The following is a 22,488-nucleotide window of genomic DNA, read 5'->3' on the forward strand; positions in this document are numbered from 1 at the left end:
AGAGAACTGATTTCATTCAAGTAGCAACAGCTATTGTTGGTGGTCAGCTTTTCTCCAGATAGCTGGAAGTCAAAGGTGTTAGCAAGGAGGGATTAGGAGGTCTTTCAGCAGAGGCGGGATGGCCATCTGTCGGGGATGGTTTGATTGAGAGTTCCTGCATGGCAGGGGGTTGGACTGGATGGCCCTTGTGGTCTCTTCCAACTCTACGATTCTATGATTCTATGAAAAATCACCCAATCTCTGTTTGTTTGTGTCTGTGTGTGTTAAGGGGAGATGTGGGCTGAACGGCTAATGTGCTTAAGGACTGGCCATTGAGCGTATTAACAGCATCCCCTGGAGAATCCTTGAAGAGGGAATTTTGTACCTTTCCCTGCCTGTGAGCTTTGGGGGAAAGGTGTACTTCAATTGCCTTATACATTTCCTGGAGAGCAGACATGGACTCCCTAAACATGCCCTCATTTTTTATCTCAAGTTCGGAGGTGAGCTTATTGCCCCCAGGCAGACGCCTGTCTTATGCCAGCACAGCCTGCCCCGTCCCCTTTCTCTGATCCTCTTTGTGAGTGGGGGCATGGCTCTGTTTTCCATGCTGATCAACAGAGCATGGTGTGTGTGTGTGTGTTTGTGTGTATTTGTGTGTGTAGTGTATCCCTCTCTCCTTCCTCTTAACCCTGATGAAAATGCTCCCTCTGCTAGGGGGGGATTTCTATAAAGCTTAGGAAATAAATTGCTTGTCTCATTGGGAGATTATATATAATACCCAGAGAAAGAGTAGGCCTCACAGAGGAATGCGCGTTCTGCAAGGCCTCTGGGAGAGTCTGTATAATGGCCAGGAAATGGGCACAGTCCCTACTGAATAGACAGATGATATGGCTGTACCCCACAAGTCACAAAATGTGTACACATGCATGTCTTTTTATGCATGTTTAGCATTCAACTCACGTTATCCATGTTCAACCCAAATTTATTCCCAAATTCCAGTTATAGATTTTCCCCAAAAGAAACTATCTGAGAGTCAGTTCTGAGCTTAATACTCCTGTAGTCTCTGAAAGCTGATTGTCACATTCTTGTGACATGCTATTTTTCTTGGAAAAGAGAGATGAGCGTGGAAAGCATCCTTGTGGGTCATGATATAGTGCAGGGGTTTGTGCACTTCTCACAGGGCTTGGAATGGTTGTGGGGGGAGGAAGGACCCCAGCATTTGCAGAAATACTCTTTGCTGCTTTGCCTTCCTTTGCCCACAAGCAGATTGTATCCCCAGTTCTTGCTTCCAGTCCTTTTTTCAGGCTTTCCTTTAGCCAAGAGTGTGTTTTCTGTAGCCAGGTGGGTGTAAGATATACTGTACTTTCTTACCACTTGCCAAGGAGCTGGTCTGTTGAATAAAGTCAAGCCTCCCCCCCCCCCCCTTGTTTGTACTCATTGTCAGACTGTGAGCTTTACACACTGGCTGTCTGAAAAGATTCTGTGCTGCTTTTTGCAAGACAAGATGGCTTTCACCTTACTGTGTCAGCAGTTTCTGTCATCCGAATTCTGCCTAGCTAAACACTTTCCTGGCTTTTTCAGTTGGATGCAGAAGCGGCTCCTGTGCCTGCCCTATATTTGTCAATGGCAGTGTGCCCTTTTGCCCTCTGAAGTTGGGGAGGTGCCTGCATCCTGGTTATCAAAAGTACCCCTTTGGAGTCAAGGTACTGTGGAAATAATAGTATGGATGGGATTGGTTTTGTATCTTGCCCAAAGCCGTAGGGTCCAAGTGGCTTGCATCATCCTTTTGGCCAGTTGTTAATCCTTCTTAAGGCGACAGGCTTTTACAGGCGTCTTGTACTCTCTCTTGTACTAGTGAATGTGTTGTTCCTCTGGCACTTGCCTCTTGACAACTGACAGTGTTTTTGCATTCTCAGTCATGGTTCACAAGTACATTTGGTTGGTTTTTCTGGTAGTAAGGACCTTCTGGTTGGAACAAAGCAACACTGAAGATGCTGGCTGTGGCTGATGAGAACTGGAGTGAGGCAACCTCTGGCTGTCACACTTGCCCAGTCCTCTTCTGGTCATCTTGATCAGAAGTTGCCTCCGACCTAAGACAACCCTACATCGGGATTTTCTGGGGCCGAGGGTGTGCAGCTCCTCAAAGTCACCCAGTGGGTTTCCATGGACAGATCTTACATGCAAAGGAAGAAAGTTCAAGATGTTGTCTTATTTATTTATCAAAATATCTATAGGGTGGGATATAAGTGTTTTAAAAAACAAATAAAAAGTTTTGAACTTTCTTGCTTTGCATGCAGGATTAAACAAAATCTCTTGCATTGGTTTAGTTGTGTATATTTTTTTAAAAGGTAGGGATGGATAGTAAAAGTCGGGTTGAAGGAATGTGGCCTTCCCACCACAGATACTTCAGCATTCACTCCAGGAGCCCCACTAATTAAAAATACGCTTCCCTTGTGGTAGGGAAAGCATTGCCTTCTCGGGTCCAGTCTCTTATTGAGCGATCAGGATTTGCGAAGTGAATATTAGCGCTCATTGCCCTCTGCTTAATACTGATGTGAACAAAAAGAAATGATTCCAGACAGCCGTTCCTATTTGTTGGGCTAGAGGTTGTTTTCCTATAGAAGGATTAAGGCCAATCCGTCCCATGTGGAGCCACCCCATGGCTGCCATGCCATCCTTCAGGTGCCACCAGTTCTGTGCTAATAGCTGGCACTTCTGTCCGCTCAGACCTTTTTAGCACCAGCAGAGCTGCCTCCCCATTTCCCCCCTCCCCATTTTGTGCCTGTTTAGCAGCACAAGGCTTTTCTGTCTCTCACAACGACAAGGATGACAGTGAGGAGTGCCTGCTATCATGCCTCTTGTTGAAGCTGGGAATTGCTGCTGGTGTAGTGCCTTTTGCTTACCCATCAACATGTGAGGAGTATGGGGCACATGCCCTGTTTGCTGAGCAAGGAGAGCCACAGTTGGGCAGGACAAGCTTTTTCAAAGCTGCCTGAGGAGGATTTGTGTTTTACAGCAAAACAGCAAAAAGGGACTATCTGGGTTGCCTGGTGGCTTGGAAAATCCCTCTGTGGTCTTTCTAAATCTCTTCTACTGACCTATATCGGGCCTTGTTGTTCTATCTGCCTGAGCGTCCCTTCAGCCAGACTGCTAACATTTAATTTCATGTTTGCAAAAGCCATCTGTCTTTCAGAGGCCTCTGGGGAAGCAGGAATCCTTTCCACCAAAGGAGAGGGGTTTTTGCTTCCTTCTACTAGTTGTAGGCCCCCTCCTTTGAATGGCCTGTTCCCTGCAGGAGTGCCATTCTTGTTGTGCCGTTAGTTCCGATTCTAGTCATCCTACTCTTTTAATCATCTTTTTACTGTGTGAAAAGCAAATTCTGCTTTCATTCACTGCCAGAGATTTTAAATGTATCCCATTTCAAGAACATCTCACTGGTAAGGTACACCTAAATAGAGAGTATTGGGGGATATCAGTTCAACTCCTCCAGGTTAAAACTTCTTCCCATACTCTCTTGTTGAACTCAATCCCCTGTCAGCCCTGACTACTGTGACCAGGTATCATGGGAGCTGTGGTCCTGCAGTTTCTCAGGAGCCCCCACTGAACCTGCCTCCTTTCAGTGAGAAGCCTGTGCCCACCACAGTGAGCTGCCACTCCTGCCCTTCCAGGTGTTGCCAGAACGCAGGTAAGACTTGCAGCCTGCCCTTTTTTATCCCCCTCCCTCTGTGCTTCTCTGCTTCCATTCTCTGTCACATCCATGCCCACCCCAGCCTTCTATCCTGCCACTTTGGCAGCTTTGGGGTGCTTCTGCAACTGAGGAACACCTTGGACAACAATCCTGCAAGTGGTCAGTGGCTCAGGAGGTCTTGTTTTGGCATCCGGCTGAGATGCGGTGGAACACGTCCTCTGTCCAAGGGTTGGTATGAGCATCTATTGGCTGGTGTGGGGTGGGAGGCAGCTTCTGTTGCAGATGCTTTGCTTACCTAGCCAGATTGTGGGGTCTGATTAGGGAATGCTGCATCATAGGAAGATTAGTTTTACTAATGTAACACAGAAGCATATTTGGCCTGTCTGGGGAATGGAGATGTGTGTTTGTGGTGGGGTGGGGAGAGCACAAGCTTAAACTTTAAAGTATGATCAGCCTGTCTGTGTATGTGTGTTACACACTCTCCTTTTCTTTGAACGAAGAGACTCTGGAGAAAAGTGTTATGTTTTTCTGGTTCAAGCACGCACACCAAAGCAGCCTGCTTTCAAAAGCATTTGCACAGAAATGGTACACAGTGGACCTTGGGGTATAGCAGTGTTTCCCTTTTTAGGACCTCCCCCAAAATATAAAGGCTGCTGTTGCACAAAGCCCCATGCGTGTATTTATCTAACATTGGTTGGATGTCTTCCCTTTCAGAACAGGCAGTTAATGTCTGCAAATGTCACTGAATTCAGCCAAGAGCCAAGGAAGTTACCACTGTTTGTTTTGATTTAAAATCAAAACGTAAAGGGGATTTTGGATTGGGGGGATCTTTGGCTGTGCTTCTCTGAACTTTGGCAGGTTTCATCTGGTATGACGTAATGCTACGTCCCCAAGTTTATCCAGTTTTGTCATACTGCTCTGTTGCAGTGAATGGTTGATTTCCAGTAATAGCAGGTGCGAGGGGAACAGGGGACCTGGGATTTTGGAATTGGAATTCTGGTTTGATCCCTGAATCAATTCAAGGCAAACTGGGCTGTTTTCCTGGTTCTGGATGGAACTTTTGTACAGTTCTGGTCATTGCATCTCAAAAAGTATAACGTATATGATGGTGCCTGATGTGGGGAAAGTGGCTGGGGAGAATGGTTGTGTTCAGGGCCATCCACTGGACCTGAGCGATGGGAGATTAAGGAGCGATAATAGGGATACACTTCACAGGCTGCCCTGTTCACCTACAAAATTGGCTGTCGGCCTGATGGAGTGATAGGCTTTAGAAAGAGGAGAGGAGAAACCAAGTTCACAAAAGGAGATAAGAATGCTGATGGCCGCTAGTCATGATGGCTCTTATGCTCCTTGCGCAAAGAAAGCCATGTGCAATATGGCAAGGGGAGTCTCTTTAAGTGTGGAGGGTGTGTGCATGTAAATAGGGCAGGATCCACATTGAAATGCATGGAAACACTTGATTTGGGATGAGTGGGAATTGGAGTGAGGGGAAAGGATGCAGGTCTTAAGCGCACTGGGGTTATTGGGGAGTTTGGTCTTATTGTGAGTCTCTTAGGGAGCAGGTGTCTGGTGAGTTCAAGCCAATCGACTGTAGAAAGAGTACAGTGGAGGTGCTGCCTTTAAACAGGTTGAACAGCAGAGTAGGGGAAAGCATGCCTCAAGCTTGCATCACATAAGCTCTCTCTAGATACTTTGGTTAAAAATGAGTGTGCCAGATTCATGGTAGTTTTTAAAACAAGACAGCTGTTGATGTTTACCTTCAGGGGTTTACAACTGTGGCTGCCATAGATGGCCAGCCATTTGATTCCATCAACCAGGAGGAACAGGCCCCAGCAGTAAGTCACAGGAATAAGGAGTCTGTTTAAAAGCCTCTGACTTTGCAGGACGACAAAGCGGATTTGCAATAGGCTTGCTGCAGGAATGGTGGTGGTAGTGGTGGGGATCACAAGGCGGGGGGAGAAATGCATCATTGTCTTTTGTTCCCCTCCTGTAAAAACAACAGGCACTCTTTCTGGGCAACAGGTGCAAACAGAATTGCAGAGCTTATTTCTATCTTCCTTGCTGTTTTTGGGCTCAGATTCCATGGATACATTTGTGACTGGCATTGGTTGCTTACTTAGTCCATGTGTATTGCTTTAAAACTCATCTCTGCTTGAGTTAAACAAAGAGAACAACTTACAAATGGGGGAAGTTTACAAAGATTCTACCCACTCCTGTTTTTGTATCTTCAGGGAACTATTTTGAAACTAGGAGATCTTTCCCCCAAATCTTAGTCATTTGTTGACAGTTTTATGCCTTGCAGAGCTGGAGGAACCTGCTCACTGGGGACTCACCTGATAGTAAGGAGGTCAATATGTAGATAAACATGCTGCAAAAAGTGTGTCTGGATATCCTGCTTGGTATACAGAGCCAGTGGTTCTTCTGTCCATGGGTGGCCATTGCAGGTTTGCATTTGGAACTGGAGAGGACCCCAGCAGTCATTCTCTCTCAGAGCGGTAGCCCCTCTTTTGCTGCTGACTGAGATTAAGGTTGCATCTAAAGCATCTCTGCGCCCCTGCTGGGTGATAGGAGGCCCTCTAGAAGTCTGAGCTTGAAAGAGAACTTACCATGGGGTTTTAAAAACAGGATTCTTTAGTCATTGCTGTCATTGTCATTGCTGTCCTCTGAGGCTGAGAGGGTGTGACTTGCCCAAGGTCTGCTGGATAGGATATACCTGCCAAGGGGAAGACAGCCTGCATGGGCAGGTTGTGAATCAACTGAAGAAGTTGCGATGGCTGGGATTTTGAGTGAGGAAAGGGCTAATGTCCCACTCGCAATGACATGGATGAGCTGGTGAGGATTTGTCCCTCATCACCCTCCTGGAGCATCAGGCCAAAGACTATGCTTAACACTGTGGCTGAAAGCAAGAACTGACATGGGGGCTGCTCCAGTTTACCCAGGGAGCTTAGCAACACGTTGGCTGGAGTTGGCTGTTCCAGTTGAGAGGGTTTAGATGTATAGCAAGGACCACTCCATGGACCTGCGCCTTGTGCCTATAAAGACTTAGGCATTCTTGAAGCAGAAACAGCAGTGCATCTTGTGGTACCTGGAAGGTTGTATCTGAGGCAAGAGGACTGCATTCCACAGGGGTTTATGCCAAATAAAACTTTTATGGCTTCAACCAGAGAGTGTTTGGAGTGTGGGAGGCGCATGTCCGGGGTTTGGTGCCCCAACTTAGCTCCTGCACTGTTTCTCCCCAGAGCATCGTCTCTAAGAACGCCATGCAGTACCGAGGGAGCTCACAGCATGATGCTCAGGAGTTCCTGCTCTGGCTTTTGGATAGAGTCCATGAAGACCTCAATAATATTGTGAAGAACAATGGCCGACCTCTAAAGGTAAGCTGTGCTTTTCTTCGTTTCTACTTTATTCTGTGGCTCAGGAACTGCTGGCATGAGTGTGGACGTTGCTGTGAATAAGTGAGAAGGTGACCGTGTTGTAGGCCCAGAAACCTAGGGACGTGGCCTGTTCCAGCCCCCAAAATGTGGCTGTGTCCCCCAGAACTGTTCTGGATGTTCTCTGGATGGTACTCTTACTGGAAACTGTACTAGTTGGGGAAACAATTCCTCTGTGTGTGTTTGGATGATTGAGAAGTGGAACTTGGGTGTTTCTATGTTTAAATACAGATTAGGTACAGCCATGAGATGCTGCAATGGTTGGTTTTTCAGGTTGCACTTTCCCATGCTTACCTTTGCCTTCTACTTGCCATAGGGTACAATGATGACCCAGAGCACACCTAGAGCACCTCTCTTACAAAATGGCTTTTTCTTCCAGCCGCCACTGGAGGAAGACATCTTGATTGAGGGAGCGGTGTTTCCAATCAACAGCACTTTTGTCCAGGAGCTCTTTCAGGCCCAGTACAGGTATCATAAGCGTGACTGTGCTTTGAAATAAATGGTGATGAGGAGTGGAAGCGGCAGGGATGCCATCCTGCTAGCTCTGACTTTCATAGGATCTTCATGTAAGGGAATCCTGGAGCCAAAGCCCTCTCCCTTCCCATTCTGTGGGGATGGGTCACTCTTACACCCACTTATTGCTTTGGTGGTGAAGGGGCTGCTGTACCTTTCCCTAACAAAAGTTTCTGCCTGCTTGTGCCTTTGCTAGGTCATCCCTGACATGTCCCCATTGCCAGAAACAGAGTAATACCTTTGATCCATTCCTGTGCATCTCTCTGCCAATCCCACTGCCTCACACACGGTATGTATGTGTCTATGGGTAACCTGGTGGCAGTGGCAGGGTGAGGGGCCCCAGTTACCCACGCATGGAAAAGGATGTGGGAAGTGGGTGGGGGTGGAAATCAGCTGTAAGTGGTTCTGTGGGCCTTGGGGAGGGAGCTGAGGCTTCCCTTTCCTCCAGAACTTGCACTGTGGTTTTTTTTTAGACTGTTTACCGTATATACTCGTGTATAAGTCGACCTCATGTATAAGTCGAGGTGGGATTTGGGGGCCAACGTTATGGATTTTAATATGACCCGTGAATAAGTCAAGGGTGCAGTCACTGTCCCTCTGCTCCACTTGCCTTCTGGTGCTCCTTTGAGTGGCTGCTGCCCCTGAGCCATCTCTGCTTCTCTGCTTGCCTTTCCCACTGCTCCCTGTCTCATGCTTCTCCCTTGGGGCTCTCTAACTCAAAGGGTTGCTCAGATTTGTTTGTTCCTTTGTATATTTTGGAGAGGAAAGAGTTAAAGAGAGGCTCCTTTCCTCCCTCCCTTTCTGTTTGGGCAAGTGTTAGGTTTCTGCCCCTTTAAGAACAGAGCAGCTAAACCAGTGGTTCCCAAACTTTGCTTCTCCAGGTTCCTCAGCCCTCTTAGCTAATGGCCTGGGATTCTGGGAGCTGGAAGGCCAGAGTTTGGGAACCACTGAGCTAAATAGAGCCTCTCCTCTTTTTCTTTTTCCTGTTGCTGGTGAAATAAGGCAAGCTGACTTCTCCCAGCCATAGCTATGGCCAGTGTTAGGTTTTTCCCCCTTTAAAAAGTGAGGAAATTAACAGCCCTCTCTTCCTTTTGTCCAGGGAGACTGCCCTTCCCTCCCTGCCTCCATCCCACACTGCTCTGCTGCAGCTGTGGAGCCATCCCTGCTTCTCTCCTTCCTTCCTTGCTTGCTCCTTATCCCTTTTCTTGTTCCTTTGGACTCAGCAGGACGAGGAGCCAGGATTAGGGATTACTTTCTTCCCCTTTAAAAAGATTAGGAGAGCTCTCTTCCCCCTTTCCCTGAGAAAGCCTCGCTTGCAGGCTAGCAAGCAGCACATGGGAGATTTCACCAAAGAAAGAGACCTTCTTTCCAGCTCCTTTTTCGCTAAGTGGCTCCAGTGAGTAAGTGTTAAGGTCTCTGCTCCTTTAAAGGCCCTCTCCTTTCCTGAAGAAGCCAATCTGGTGAAATCTCCCAGCTGTTCGGTGGGCATGCAAGCCAGCCTCTCTTAGGGAAAGGCAGCTCTCCTCATGTTTGGAAAGGGAAAGAAACTATTCCCTAATCTTGGCTGTTCATGCTGCAGAGTCCGAAGGGAAGGGAGAGGAAAAGGGACAGAGGGCAATGTCTCTTTTTAAGGAGAGAAGCAGGGGAGCTTGCAGCTCCGTCCCTGGCGAGGCAAGGAGACCGTTGGGGGGCCCAGGGAGGGAGGGAGGGAAAGCAGCGTTTCTTTTAAAGGCAGTCTTCCTGGACTGGAGGACATGCCACTCAACCCCCGTTCCCTGGAAAGAGCCGTGGCCGCCATTTTTCTGAGCCACATTACCATATAGACCCGTGTATACGTCGACCCAGGAATTTGGGATCCGTTTTTGGCATACATTTTTTGATTTATAGACGAGTATATACGGTAATCTGAGGTGCTTTTGTGAAACAAGTGTGGTTCCTCACCCCTTTCTCTTTTGGCGGAGGGACAGGGTCTTTCTCAGGCGCATTATAGAAGGGCTCATAGAGGCACCGTCATCGCATGTGAGGAGTGGCGCTTTTAGACACCCCTCGCCCCTCACACGTGACGAGGGTGTCAAAATGGCAGCACCCTATACAGATGGGCGCCGCTATTTTGACGTGACAGATGCCTAGCATCCGCATGTCGCAGCACAGTTGTGATGCCGCAAGGGCGCCATTGGTGCCTTGCGGCGTCATAACTGTGCCGCAAGAAGAACTCGGTTTTTTGCGGGTTCTTTTTGCTGTGCGGAGGAGCCACGTGGTTTGTCCGCTACAGCTCTTCATGCAGCAAACAAGGGCAGCGGCAGACCGCCCTTTTGGGCGGTCTGTAACACGCCATAGTTAACCTGCATTTATTTGGAGTTACCTTTAATAACCTTCTGCTTACCTTGACTTCCAACTTGTCAACAACAGCATTATCCAGATAGCCTCAACACTCCCCTTAATCTTAATCTTAATCTTAAACATTGGAATTTCAGGATATTTAATGTGGTAGGGAATGGTTTCATTTCTGTCAGCATACAGGCATATAGATTTATTTGTTTGTTTGTTTGTTTGTAAAATGTGCACAAAATGTAGCATTCAGTGCATAACACTCAGCACATCTTGGGTTCCTCAGCCCTGTGTTCTGTGAGAGAGGTAGAGAATCTCAAGAGCTTTAGTCCAGCATCCCTGCCTTCAACAGGTGTTGCTTTGTACCTCCTCTTCAGGCCGCTGTATGTCACTGTGGTGTACCGAGGAAAATGCTCCCATTGCATGCGCATTGGGGTGGCTGTGCCATTATCTGGAACAGTGGCCAGGCTAAGGGAAGCTGTGTCCCGAGAAACCAAAATTCCCACCAAACAGGTAAACTTGTCTTATTGAGGAGGAGGGTGGCTTGCTTGGCCCTCACTGTTGGGCTGTGCTGGATAGATGCCATATGCTTGCACAACAGATGCCACACATTTCCTCACTGGATGGATGCCACGTTCTTGCCCAGTGGAACTGATAGAAAAAGAGGCTAGGGATGGGGATTTTGGCAGATTTTTGTTCTGAACATGAATGAATAATTGTACCATGTTTCCCCTTAGAATGAGAAAGTTCTAAGATTGGGACTTATTTGTTGCAAAAAAACATATGTTGGTTTGGGATTTCAACATAGAAAGCAGCATTTTCTGTGCAGAAATGTTCTTTGCTGTGCAAAAACCTCCACATGATTTTCCACAATGCAAATATGTCCCAAATTGTGCATATCCTAGTCCCTCTAGTATTCTTTTATTTTTTTGTGGGGGGGGGGAGTTAGCTTAGAAAAAAAGAGAGGTGGAGGTTGGGAGGGACCAAATGTGGCCCACTGGGATGCTGGCCTAGATCCGGTGTTGACTCTGATTCAGCAGCCGTCCTCATACATTAATCCCAGCACCCCAAATTAAGGAATAACTGGGCAGATAACTAGGAGAAAACCCTTCATTGGATGAGCTTCAGGGCGCCTATGTCTATTAATTTATTCTCAGCTCTCTGTGTCTGTGTGTTCCATTGTGTTGCGCACATGGCCAATGTGAAATCCTATGTTCTTCCCCAGATTGTGCTCACAGAGATGTACTATGATGGGTTCCACCGCTCTTTCTCTGACTTGGATGACCTCGACACAGTTCAAGAGAGTGACTGTATCTTCGCCTTCGAGACCCCAGAGATCTTCCGGCCTGATGGGATCCTAAGCCAGAGGGGTAAGCTGTGTGTGTGTGTGTGTGTGTGTGTGTGTGTGTGTAGGGGAGGGCTACTGCATGGAGGTCTGCTGCTTGTGATTTAGGAAATTTGGGGATGGGTTGACCTCTGGTCTCTAGATGTCCATGCTGCACAGAGTTGTTTGAGGAAGAGAAGAGGGGATCTTGTGACTTGATACTTGATGTTCCCCTCCCCCCCTTGCTTTAGGGCTTTTCTGTTCAGGAGAGATTAGGGAAACCAACACCCCCAAACCACAGATATCAGCACCTACTGTGTTGTTGGGTTGCTACTTCTGAGAGGCTTTCACCAGATGACTCCCTGAGGTTGTCTCTGGTGGATGTTGGCCATAAAGTCTCTTCTTCACTCTCTTCCAGGAATCCATGTGAACAGTAACCTGAACCACTTGAAGTATGGCATCGACCATCAGCGGGCATCTCCCTATAGCCAGGGGAGTCTGGAAAACTCCAATATGAGGGCGGTGGCAGTGGCAGCAGCATCAAGCAGCAAGATTGTAGTGCTGGTGTGTAACAGAGCCTGTACTGGACAGCAGGGGAAGAGGTAACCATTCCCTTAGGAACATTGTCTCAGTCTGATTATACTTTGGTTTTTAGGAAGGCACTATGGTTTCATGAAATCATAAGAATCGGAGGGGACACCAGGAGCCGTCCAGTCCAAGCCCTGTGATACAGGAATACACAGCTAAAGCACTCCCCAAAGGTGCCTAACTAACCACCCTCCAAGGTCGTCTGTTCCACTCAAAGTGTTTTTACTATAAAGAAATTCTTCCTCATTTTTAGGCAGAATCTCTTTTTTCTTGTAATTTAATTCTATTAGATTGTGTTCTAGTTTCTGGTGCGGCAGAAAAGAAAACTGTTACTTCTTTTGTACCAGTGGTTCTCACAACTTGGGTCCTCCAGATGTTTGAGACATCTTCAAGCCAGGAGTCACCGATATTTGAACATTTCATTCTTCCTGCTTAGATACAGTATGTTACATTTCTCCCTGTGGAAATTCATTTTGTTGGGTTGGACCCAGTTCTCCAACCTGTCAGGGTCGCTTTGAATTTTGATCCTGCCCTCTGGGGCATTAGCTACTATCTCTAATTTGTTTCCTTCTGCGAATTTGATAAGCATGCCCTCTATTCCATCATCCAAGTAACTGATAAAGATGTGGAATGATGCCAGACCCAGGGCAGCACCCTGAGGCACCCCACTTGTCATTTCATTCACTACCAAGAAGAAGAGAGCAGTGCAGGGACTTTGGTGGTGATTGTATCCTGACCTCCTTTTATGTTGGGATTTTATACTATCTGATACATTTTTATATTTCTTTCTCTTTTTCTGTTTTCTTTTAAAACTGCTTTAGCTTTGTTTTTAAAAAGCATCTTTTAATGGATCAACAACTGAATTGCAAACATGTCCAGAAATGCATTCCTGTTCCAATAAGAAGTTAAAAGTGAAGGATGTTAGGTGCACTGTTCTGGTGGTCAGTAAAAAGGCCACTGAGCTTTGCCACAATATGTGTCTTGGTGGCTCATAATGTCTGTCTTGAATGTGAAGTGGGCATTATGACCCTTCCAGGGGCTTCTCTGCTTCAGAGTTTAAACCAGTCCAAAGATTGCTGTCTTTCTCCCCCCCCCCTCCTGTGCTGATATTCTTGGTGATGAGAATTGAGATCTCCTTCCTCCTCTCCATTAGTGCCTTGGCAGTGAGCCCAGGGCCTGGATTCCAGGAAAGGCAGGCTCTTTGCTGGGGGTGGAGGGGTGGGCAGGAAGGGAGAGAAAGGGGCCCTCCCTGCTGTACTGTTTACTGCAATTGCAGCTTCAAAGTGGTGGAGGGGGGACTGAGAAGATCATAGGGTGGGCTAGAGGAATTGGGAGGGCAATGAGGTTTTATTGGACAACGTGGAACAAACTCAGTACATCTCAGTTTTGTGTTTGTGTGTTTATAAGATTTCAGTTTCAAAACCTGAGTGTTGAACTACAATTCTGGAGACCAGGGTTCGATTCCCAGCTCGGCCATGAATCCCACTGGCTGAACTTGGGCAAGTCACATGCTCTTAGCCTCAGGGGAAGGCAATGGCAAACCTCCTCTGAACAAATCTTGCCCAGAAAACCCCATTGTAGATTCTTATTAGTCCTTATAAGATATAGAACTTATAAATTGGAAACAACTTGTCACGTAGCAACAAACAACAAGTCTCTACTGAAACCAGTAGGACTTACTACTAAGTTGATTTGTCTAGGCTTGTATTTTGGTTTGTACTCAGATTCAGGGCATTTGAAAACTGTATCAAAAACCCATTACACCGCTGCCACCACAGGCTTTCTGCCTGGTGGGATGGAGATTTTGATTCTTCATGGGCTGGGATTAAGGCAGGCTAGTGCCCTTTAGTCTTTCAGTGGTCCTCTTCTTTGCAGGTTTGGCCAGCCCTTTGTATTGCATGTAGAGAAGACAATTCCATGGGACCTTCTGCAGAAAGAGATCTTGGAGAAGATGCAGTACTTCCTACGGCCCTCTGCCTGTCTTCAGGTAAGTTGGCCTGGGCACTGGGTACCTCAGCTCACCTGTCTTCATGTGTGTGCAAGGGGATGTGTTGGTGGGAATACTGTCCCATCCTCAGGGGTTACATGTTTTCCTCCAGTTCTGATATCCTGCTCTAGAAAGGCTGAATAAAGTGTTTTGCACCTAAAACAAAGTAATCTATCCTAATATATCAGAAAACTTCCAAAATTCACAGCCAGGTAATAGCTTTATTAGGACCAAGAAATTGGGCAGAAAATTAAGTCCAACATTTTGAGGTCTTCCAATCTCTACATGAGTCCAGTCAATTCTAACATGATGGAACCAGGAAAGAGACTCAGCCACACATAAACTGGCTGTGCTCTTCTTTGGTGTGTGGAGAAGCAAAGCAGGAGATGTGAAATGAGAATCAAGCACTTCGTGTGTATTTTCTTTATGAGTTATGGTCCGTCCAGTTATCTCTCTTTCTGTGTGGGAATGCATGCCACATATGTGCACCAAAGGCCACATGTGTGTGAATTGGAGTTGGCTGCATGGAATCCCCAGCCAGCCATGAGAGAAAATATATCCTTCCTCTCTGCTCTTCCTTACCTCCAGCTTCTCAAAATGCACAGAATGTAAGCTTTTGAGGTGCTCTTTCTTTTTCTCCCCAATTCACTCTAGGTTTGTCCGTTCAGCTTGAGGGTAGTCAGTGCGGTGGGCATAACGTACCTCTTGCCTCAGGAAGAACGACCTCTCTGCCACTTAATGGTGGAACGGTGAGCACAGCTTCCCTCTTGGGTGATGGGTGGGAAAGGAAGACATGGGAGTTTACTTATCTCACTGGAGGGCATAGTGGGAGTTGTATCTCACCTGCCACAGACGGTGGCTTCGCTGGGGCATCTGGCACTAGAGCCACTGTGGAACTGAGCCCCAGGGGATCCTAGGAACGCCTGCGGACAGCCTTCAGGGTGTGGGGGCTTGTCTGTCTGTCAATCCTTGTCTTGACTCTTGTTTGTCCTGAAAGAGAGAGTGAGTAAAAAGTCCATCTGAGCATCTCTTGAACTGTCTCTCAGGACTGGCCCTTGGCTCTTCTGTGTGGTATTCTGCCCATGATGGTCTGAGTCAATGAGCTCTTAATCCCCAGCTGGGTTCCTACTAAATGTGTATATTTGGGGAGTAGCCATCTTTCCCATGCAGCAAAATACAACAAAATACAAAACCCACAAAACAGCAATACCCTTATGGGACCGACTGAAAAGCAAATAACATAATGCAACTTTCTGAAACATCACTGGTTTCTTCATCAGGCAAAGATGTTAAAAATCTTGCATAAGAAAGTGACCATGTTAGAGTCACAGGGCTACATTTTGTTTCAGATGTTATTTCTGTTGTCAGTCAAGATGGTCTAGACGGACGTCAGTGCAGGCAGAGGACACCCCCCCCCTTCTGTGGAGACAAGGGATTGAGTTAATGGATTTGAAATATCTTTGCTTGAGGAAGAAACTGCTGAAGCTTTGATAGCTTACATGATGTGTTTTGTGCTTTTTAGTTGGCCAGTAAAGGTATTGTGCTGTGGATTTTGGATTTTGTTGTACTTTGTACCTAAGTGTGGTGAGGGAGAGACTGAAAAGAGAGAGAGAGAGAAAAGATGTAGAACTGGCTGGGAGCATGTGGCCTCTTTTGCTTAACTTGGTGTTTCCCCCTGCAGAGCCCTGAAGTCCTGTGGGCAAGGCGGGACCCCTCACGTGAAGCTGGTGGTGGAGTGGGACAAGGAGACAAAAGACTAGTAAGTGCCCTGGCCTTTGGCACAGGTGAGGCAGGGGCAGCACAGATTTGGGACTGAAGCCTCCTTTTCCAGCCTGTTGAGCAACCACTGCTCTGGTGGGATCTGATGCCTCAGCTTGCCTGGAACGCCTTGTGGAAGGTGGCTAAGGGGGTGGAGGATTCCTGCCTCTCAGCTTTGAGACAGGCTGAAGTTGGATGCCCAGTATCAGTACGTTGGTCTCCCTTGGGACACTTCCCTAGGGAGCTGCAAAGCCAGGCCCAGTTTTTGTGTTGTACTGGGAGAGGCACCTTACAGAGCCCTAAATGCCCGAAATACCCTTCGTTCCCTCAGTCTGTTCGTCAGTACGGAGGATGAATACATCCCAGATGCAGAGAGCGTCCGCCAGCAGAGGGAGCTCCACCACCAGCCTCAGGCCTGCACCTTATCGCAGTGTTTCCAGCTCTACACCAAAGAGGAGCAGGTGAGAGGGGGACGCAGTGGTGGCCTCTCCCTTTGTCTGTCTTCTGGAGGGTTTCTTGGGCTGCGCAGGGTGGAAATGCCAGGTGGAAGGCTTTGCCACTAAATAAAATAGTCCTGTAGTTATCTGTGGTTCTGCAGTGCAGCCAGTCACTTCATAGAACAAAATGTTGCACTTGAAACTTGAACTAGTAAGCAGTTATGGCACAAGCAGGTGAAGCTGAAGGTACCATAGTTCTACCTCAGCAAAAGGAAAACAAATTGTTGATATGAGATACATCGAGTACAGCTGTCTTTAGGTATGTGTCCTAAAAAGAAGAGGTTTCTTTCATGTGCTATTCTGTTTACATTATTATTTCAGTGACATAATTTCCACATGAAGCTTGTGCCTGCCTCTCTCTCCCTCTCCTCTTTCTGTGTGCCTTGTGCCTAAGAGTGCCAATCCATTTGCTTTTAGCTGGCGCCAGATGATGCATGGCGTTGCCCCCACTGTAAGCAGCTTCAGCAAGGAAGTATTACACTGAGCCTGTGGACCTTGCCAGACGTCCTTATCATTCACCTGAAGCGCTTCCGACAGGTGAGGGAGACCTGGCTTGGTGGGGCAGCCCCTACAGAAGGGAGCCAGGACTTGGTTGAGGCTGTGCTGGCAGGGCCCCTTTCTAACTAACCTCCATGTGAGCCTATGCAGGGCTGTTTGGGCTGTCTCTGCTTGGAGGGGACTTCTCCATTCAGCTAACAGGGTGCTCATTTTGGGGGAGGGGATAGTCTGGCAGGCTGAGCCCCTCTTGACACCAAGGTCTGGATCCCACAACCTTGTTTTTTTCATGCCTTTGCCCAAACATCCTCTAAAAATATCGCGGGTGAGTTGCCTGTATGGCTTTCTGAGGAGGGTAGCTCCCTTGCCCACTCAGTCACTGCGGTGGTGTAGCATGCACTTGTCTTTGCTGATTTGAACATGTGGTTTCTTCCCCCCATCCTACTTTGTACAGGAAGGAGACAGAAGGATGAAGCTTCAGAACATGGTGAGGTTTCCTCTGATGGGCCTCGACATGACGCCTCATGTTGTCAAGCGGAGCCAGAGCAGCTGGAGCCTGCCATCTCACTGGTCTCCCTGGAGACGCCCCTATGGCCTGGGCAGGGACCCAGAAGACTTCATCTATGACCTGTACGCCGTGTGCAATCACCATGGCACCATGCAGGGTGGACACTATACAGGTGATGGATGTGTATGTGTGTGCCATGTCTTGTGTTGCCTTTTTCTCTGCCTTCTGGCCCACCTTTTTCCTCCTCTGATAAGAAGACCAGGTAGGCATTGAGATGTCCTATGCCTTGCTCAGAGAGTCCTCCGGGGTGCAGGCCTGGACTGTGGTCCTCAGGCCATGGCCTCCATGCTGAAGGGACAATCCTCTGCCCTCAAGCCAGCTAAGAAGCTCTGTGCCTCCCCAGTTTTTGGCGGGCAGATGGGGGAATAGGAGCTCTGTGGCCCAGGCTGATTGGTGGAGGGTGGTTCCTGCATGCGCTTCCTGCTCCTGCAGGAACCCAATTTCTCAGACTGTAGCTTTCTCTTGCAGCTTACTGCAAGAATTCTGTTGACGGACTGTGGTACTGCTTCGATGACAGTGAGGTGCAGCAGCTGGCAGAGAATGAGGTGTGCAAACAGACGGCCTACATCCTCTTCTACCAGAGGCGAACGGCCATTCCCTCCTGGTCAGCCAACAGCTCTGTGGCAGGTAAGGGCCCAGCGATGCCTCCCTGATGTTCTCTAGCTTCCCTGGTTGGATGGGCTGGGGGCTTCAGGGTACTGGGGTCTCTAGTTCAGAAAGGCACCTTATGCTGTGGGGAAAATTCCCAGATGGACAGAAGTGGTTTTGTCTGGCTGTTATGGACACCTGTTGGTGCTGTCTACTGAAAAGATCATAGGACCCAAAGGTCCACATGAAATTTGCACATGCAAATTCCATATCTGTATGTCATATGCACATGTAGAAATGATTTCCCACCCAAGTCACTACAAGTCGTCTCTCAGGCAATCTGCATACTGCCCAGGTCACCTGCTTGCCCATTTGTTAGGCCGGATCTTGTTCTCAGTTTCCCTTCAGTTAATTGCCTGGCATGTCCTGTCTTTGTCTTCCCCTCACTTCAAAATCAAGGCATGGTGGGAGAAGTCTGTTACTATGAGGTCACTGATGGATTTTCTCTCCTATTACAGCTTTCTTTCTTTCTGTCTTGTAACTCACTGAGCTTCTCTCTCTCTCTTCCCCCCATCCTGGCCAGATCTCCTTTAACTCTGTGCTTCTGGCCTGTCATTGGGCTGTGTGTGTGTAAAACTGCTAAATGTCCCTTCCTGCACCAGGTGCAAGCTGCAAAAAGACCCTGGTGCCCACACTGGCTGGTTGCAGCCTCTGCCCACTATTGGTAGCACCCTTTAGTTCTGGTAGCTGCTTTGTTCAGGCCATTTCCCACCTTGCGCAGAATGTTCTGCCTGCCCCAGTTGCCCTGTGAGGTCTTGGGGCTTGCCTTGCCATCCTCTCCTTTCACACCTGTTGTTTGAGCCCAGTACCCTTCTCCTTCTGCAGGCTCCACGAGCTCCTCATTGTGTGAGCACTGGGTGAGCCGGCTCCCAGGCAGCAAGCAGCCCAGCATTGCGTCAGCAGCCTCCTCACGCCGGACGTCCCTGGCTTCCCTCTCAGAGTCTGTGGAACTGATGGGGGAGAGGAGTGAAGATGATGGTGGGTATGAGGGGCTTTGTGGGTGGAGGTAGGCTGGTACTCATGGGCTCTGGGTTTGCGAAGGCATGGGCAGGCTGAGCTCTTTTACCTTGTTTCAAGGGTCTGGATTCCCCTGGGACAGTCCAGTCACTTGCCCTGGAAGGCGTAGGGAGGCAGGAGGATCCAGCAATCCATTGCTCAGCTCCTTGAGGAAGAAACATAATAAGCATATGAGTGACTTTGTTTGGGGGTAGGGGGGAGAGGGAGGAATGTGTGATGCCCAGAATCAGCCAGTGCTTGTGGTCTAATGTCCCTTTGCTTCCCACAGGTGGTTTCTCAACGCGCCCATTTGTGAGGAGTGTTCAGCGCCAGAGCTTGTCTTCCAGATCCTCCGTGACCAGCCCCCTGGCCGTGAGTGAGAACGGGATCCGCCCCTCATGGTCACTCTCGGCCAAGCTACAGATGCGCTCCAACTCCCCTTCACGGTTTTCAGGGGACTCTCCGGTTCACAGCTCAACTTCTACCCTGGAGCGGATTGGGGAATCCGTGGACGACAAAGTCTCCACCTCATGCTTTGGCAGCCTGAGGAGTCTCTCTGGTAGCCACTTTGAACCCAGCAGTAGTGGTGGTGGTGGCCGCCAGGAGCACCGGACTCTTGGCCGGGCTCCTTTGGCGGTCATGGAGGGTGTCTTTAGAGATGAACCACCGGGTCGAAAATCGAGCAGTGGTGCAGACCCGTATGGCAAGATTGGCATGCAGGCTGAAAGGAATTGCCCTGCTCTGGATCCTTTTGATAACAACAATCAAATTGCCTTTGTGGATCAGAGTGATTCTGTCGAAAGCTCTCCAGTCAAGGAAGGGAGAAGTTTCACTGGGGTGTCAGTGTCCCCTGCAAAGTCAGAGGACATCTCCCAAAAGGCAGCTCCCTCCAAACACACCACAGAGCCAGACAAGAACTTCAGGAAAGGGAGGGCGGTCTTGTCCAGTCAGGATTCTCTGACGTCTCGCCAGTCAGCAGTCTCACCCCCTCCCTCCAAAAGTGTGCCGAAGGGGTCGCGGTCCCGGAACAAGCTGGATTCCAGCCGGGCCAGAGGACGGCATGGCTCTCCTGCCTCTGGGCAGGGCAGGAAGGGGACAGGCTCAAAGGCCTACGATGGGTCCCCTGCCTCTCAGCAGAAGCAGAAGTCCATCTCCTACTCCTCTACTACCACCGCCACAACACGAAGGAACTCCTCGGGGTCATCCACACGGGGGCATGTGCCTGCCAGCAAAAGCAGGACTTCTGATCATAGCCTCAGCCGGGAGGGCTCCAAGCTGAGCCTGGGCTCAGACAAGACAAGTGCCACTGCCAGCTCGCGGACCAGCTCCCCGCGGATTGGCCAGTCGCGTGGCGAGGGTCGGGTGCCGGATGGCAAGCACGTGCGCAGCTCCTCCATGGCCAGCCTCCGTTCGCCCACCCCCGGGCCCCGTTCGAGCCTGAAGAGGGACAGCAAGTCAGAAGAGAAGGGGCTTTCCTTTTTCAAGTCTGCCCTACGCCAGAAGGAGACCCGCCGGTCAGCTGACCTGGGCAAGACCACCATGCTCTCAAAAAAGATGTTGGTCAGTTCCTCCAAGGCAGCGGGGAAAAACCTGCCCGAGGAGAAGCCAGAGAAAAGAGGGTCCCAGCTGCCCACGCCCGCCTTCCCCAACGCTAGCCCCGCTGTGCCGAAAGACGCTTTGCCAGCCAAACATATCCTGAACCGGAAATCCAAGTCTTCCCCACTGGAGGCTGCCTCCCAGTCTCCTGGCCAGCCAGCTGCTGACCGAGGAGCCCCGCGCAAGCCCCCCGCCAGCACACCCTCACCTGCACGGCCCCCTTCGAAGTCTCAGTGATCCGCTGCCACCGCTGGGCTGGTTTCCCCTTCTGGCTTTTTGTTCCCTTATTTTATTTTTGGCTCATGTGCCTAATGTGTTGCGAGAAGTCTTTACTACTGTTCAAGCGCCTTTTGATTCCGCCATCATACCAAATACCTGCAGGGCAGCCGCAGCTGGTACTTGTTGTAGGCTTGGGTGGGGCGGGGTGGGATGGGGTGGCGGGTGGGGTAGGAGACCATCCCCACAGGATGTCATTGCCCCCCAACTCCTGCTGCTTCCCCACCAGCCCTACAGCAGAACTGCCATCTGTGCAGAAGCAGCCTTTCTGGGGAGCCAAACCCCTTCAGTCCCCTCCCAGGAGTGACTTTGGCCCATGCCTGTGGCCATCTTGCTCTCTCTGGGGGTCTGCGCTGAACTGCCACAGTTACCTGTGAAAAGAAAGGCTGCGTTGTTGTCCTCCGCGGTCCTTCTGCCTCCCCCCACCTTGCACCCACCCCCATCTCCCCAGCTTCTTGAAGGGCAATATCTCAATGCTAATGTTGTTTCTCAGGTAAACGCTCAGCCAGTACTGGAAGGAACTGAAGACGCTGGGAAAAAGGTGCATTCTCTCTCATAGAGGGGTGTCTGTCTTTAGGTTTGTTTTTGTTCTTTTCTTTTTCATTCCAGCAGATTTGTGTTGGGGGTGTTTTTTTTTTGTTTTTTTTTGGGGGGGGGGGCTTTTGTTTTGGTTGTTTTTTTTTAAAGCCTGGTCTTGTTTGCCTCCTTATCTGTTCTAGTGTCCATTCTAGGGTTGCACTGCTTAAGAGAGGGAAGGAGGGAGGGACCAGCCAACAGCTTGGGGGCCAGGAAGTGAGGGTCCCAAGCCTTGTGTGGTGTGTGTGTGTGTGTGTGTGTGTGTGCCTGCCTTCTGCACCCTGCCCAGAGAGATGCTTGGCACTCTGCACACAAACCTGCCCAGCTCGCCTTCTCCATGGTGGGTCTTCACAGCCAGCCATGTGGCTGTCTCCCTCACTGAAGGGAAGGGGGCTAGTGTGGGGGTCCTAGCAGGAACTAGGCTTCTCCAAGTGTCTTCTCCTCACTCTTGCTCATCCTCATCCACTTTCTCATGTATACTGTGTGGCTCTGGCAGTGGATCCCCACTGTGAGGCATACTCTTTGAGGGTGGTACTACATTGCTGGCTGAACTCAGTGGTGTGCTCACACGCCTCCCCCCATAACCTCCATGCAGCTGTTGCCCTTGGGGTCCCTCTGGGTGCTCTGAGCTCCTTCTTTCCTTCCTTCCTTCCTTCCTTCCTTCCTTCCTTCCTTCCTTCCTCAGCCACCTGCCTGCCTGCTTCAGTGGGGCTTGTGGAGGGCATTCTCACATCAGCGCCTTCAAGAAGCTGCCTCTTTGCCCCTCTAATGGGTGTTGTGTTCCATCCCGAGGAGGCATGCCTTTGCCTCTGTCTTCCCGCTTAGCAGTTATAGCTGAAAAAATCCAGGCCCTCCCCTCACCACGGTGCTCAGCCTGGCTCTCGGTGGCTCACCTCTCTTCACCTGGGCTCAGCACGGCCCTTGCCCTGCGTCCTGGTCTCCCCAAGGGAGGCAGGAGAGCTCTTCTCTCTTAGTGCCCATGGGTGGTGCTTGCCCCTTGGGAGAGGCAGCTGGCCAAACGCCCACACTCTTTCCAGCCAGACTCCTTTTGGTAACATCTGCTTCCCCACACCCAAAGAAACCTAGGATTAGGAGCTCTTGGACTTTACAGTGGTACCCCGGGATACGAAATACCCACGTTACGAAATTTCCGGGATACGAAAAAATCCCATAGGCAATAACTGTTCCGGGTTACGAAGGTTATTTCGGGTTACGAAGAAAATTTTGGTGCTTTTCGGCG

At 49.4% G+C, this 22,488-nt stretch overlaps 1 protein-coding gene across 1 annotated transcript in view; it reads left to right on the forward strand.

Annotated features, from left to right (window-relative positions):
* Positions 1 to 20,805, forward strand: part of USP31 (ubiquitin specific peptidase 31) — a 25,253-nt gene extending 4,448 nt beyond the window's left edge. The window contains 15 exon segments of the mRNA XM_042437725.1: positions 6,907 to 7,041; positions 7,478 to 7,566; positions 7,808 to 7,900; positions 10,317 to 10,452; positions 11,165 to 11,309; positions 11,682 to 11,865; positions 13,727 to 13,838; positions 14,493 to 14,587; positions 15,520 to 15,597; positions 15,928 to 16,057; positions 16,511 to 16,630; positions 17,043 to 17,268; positions 17,625 to 17,783; positions 18,630 to 18,782; positions 19,090 to 20,805. Of these exon segments, the coding sequence (XP_042293659.1) occupies positions 6,907 to 7,041; positions 7,478 to 7,566; positions 7,808 to 7,900; positions 10,317 to 10,452; positions 11,165 to 11,309; positions 11,682 to 11,865; positions 13,727 to 13,838; positions 14,493 to 14,587; positions 15,520 to 15,597; positions 15,928 to 16,057; positions 16,511 to 16,630; positions 17,043 to 17,268; positions 17,625 to 17,783; positions 18,630 to 18,782; positions 19,090 to 20,633 (3,399 nt within the window). The 3' untranslated portion in view covers positions 20,634 to 20,805.
* Positions 20,806 to 22,488: the final 1,683 nt, after the last annotated feature.

Source organism: Sceloporus undulatus, chromosome 8, assembly GCF_019175285.1.
Source record: "Sceloporus undulatus isolate JIND9_A2432 ecotype Alabama chromosome 8, SceUnd_v1.1, whole genome shotgun sequence".
Classification (NCBI taxonomy): domain Eukaryota; kingdom Metazoa; phylum Chordata; class Lepidosauria; order Squamata; family Phrynosomatidae; genus Sceloporus; species Sceloporus undulatus.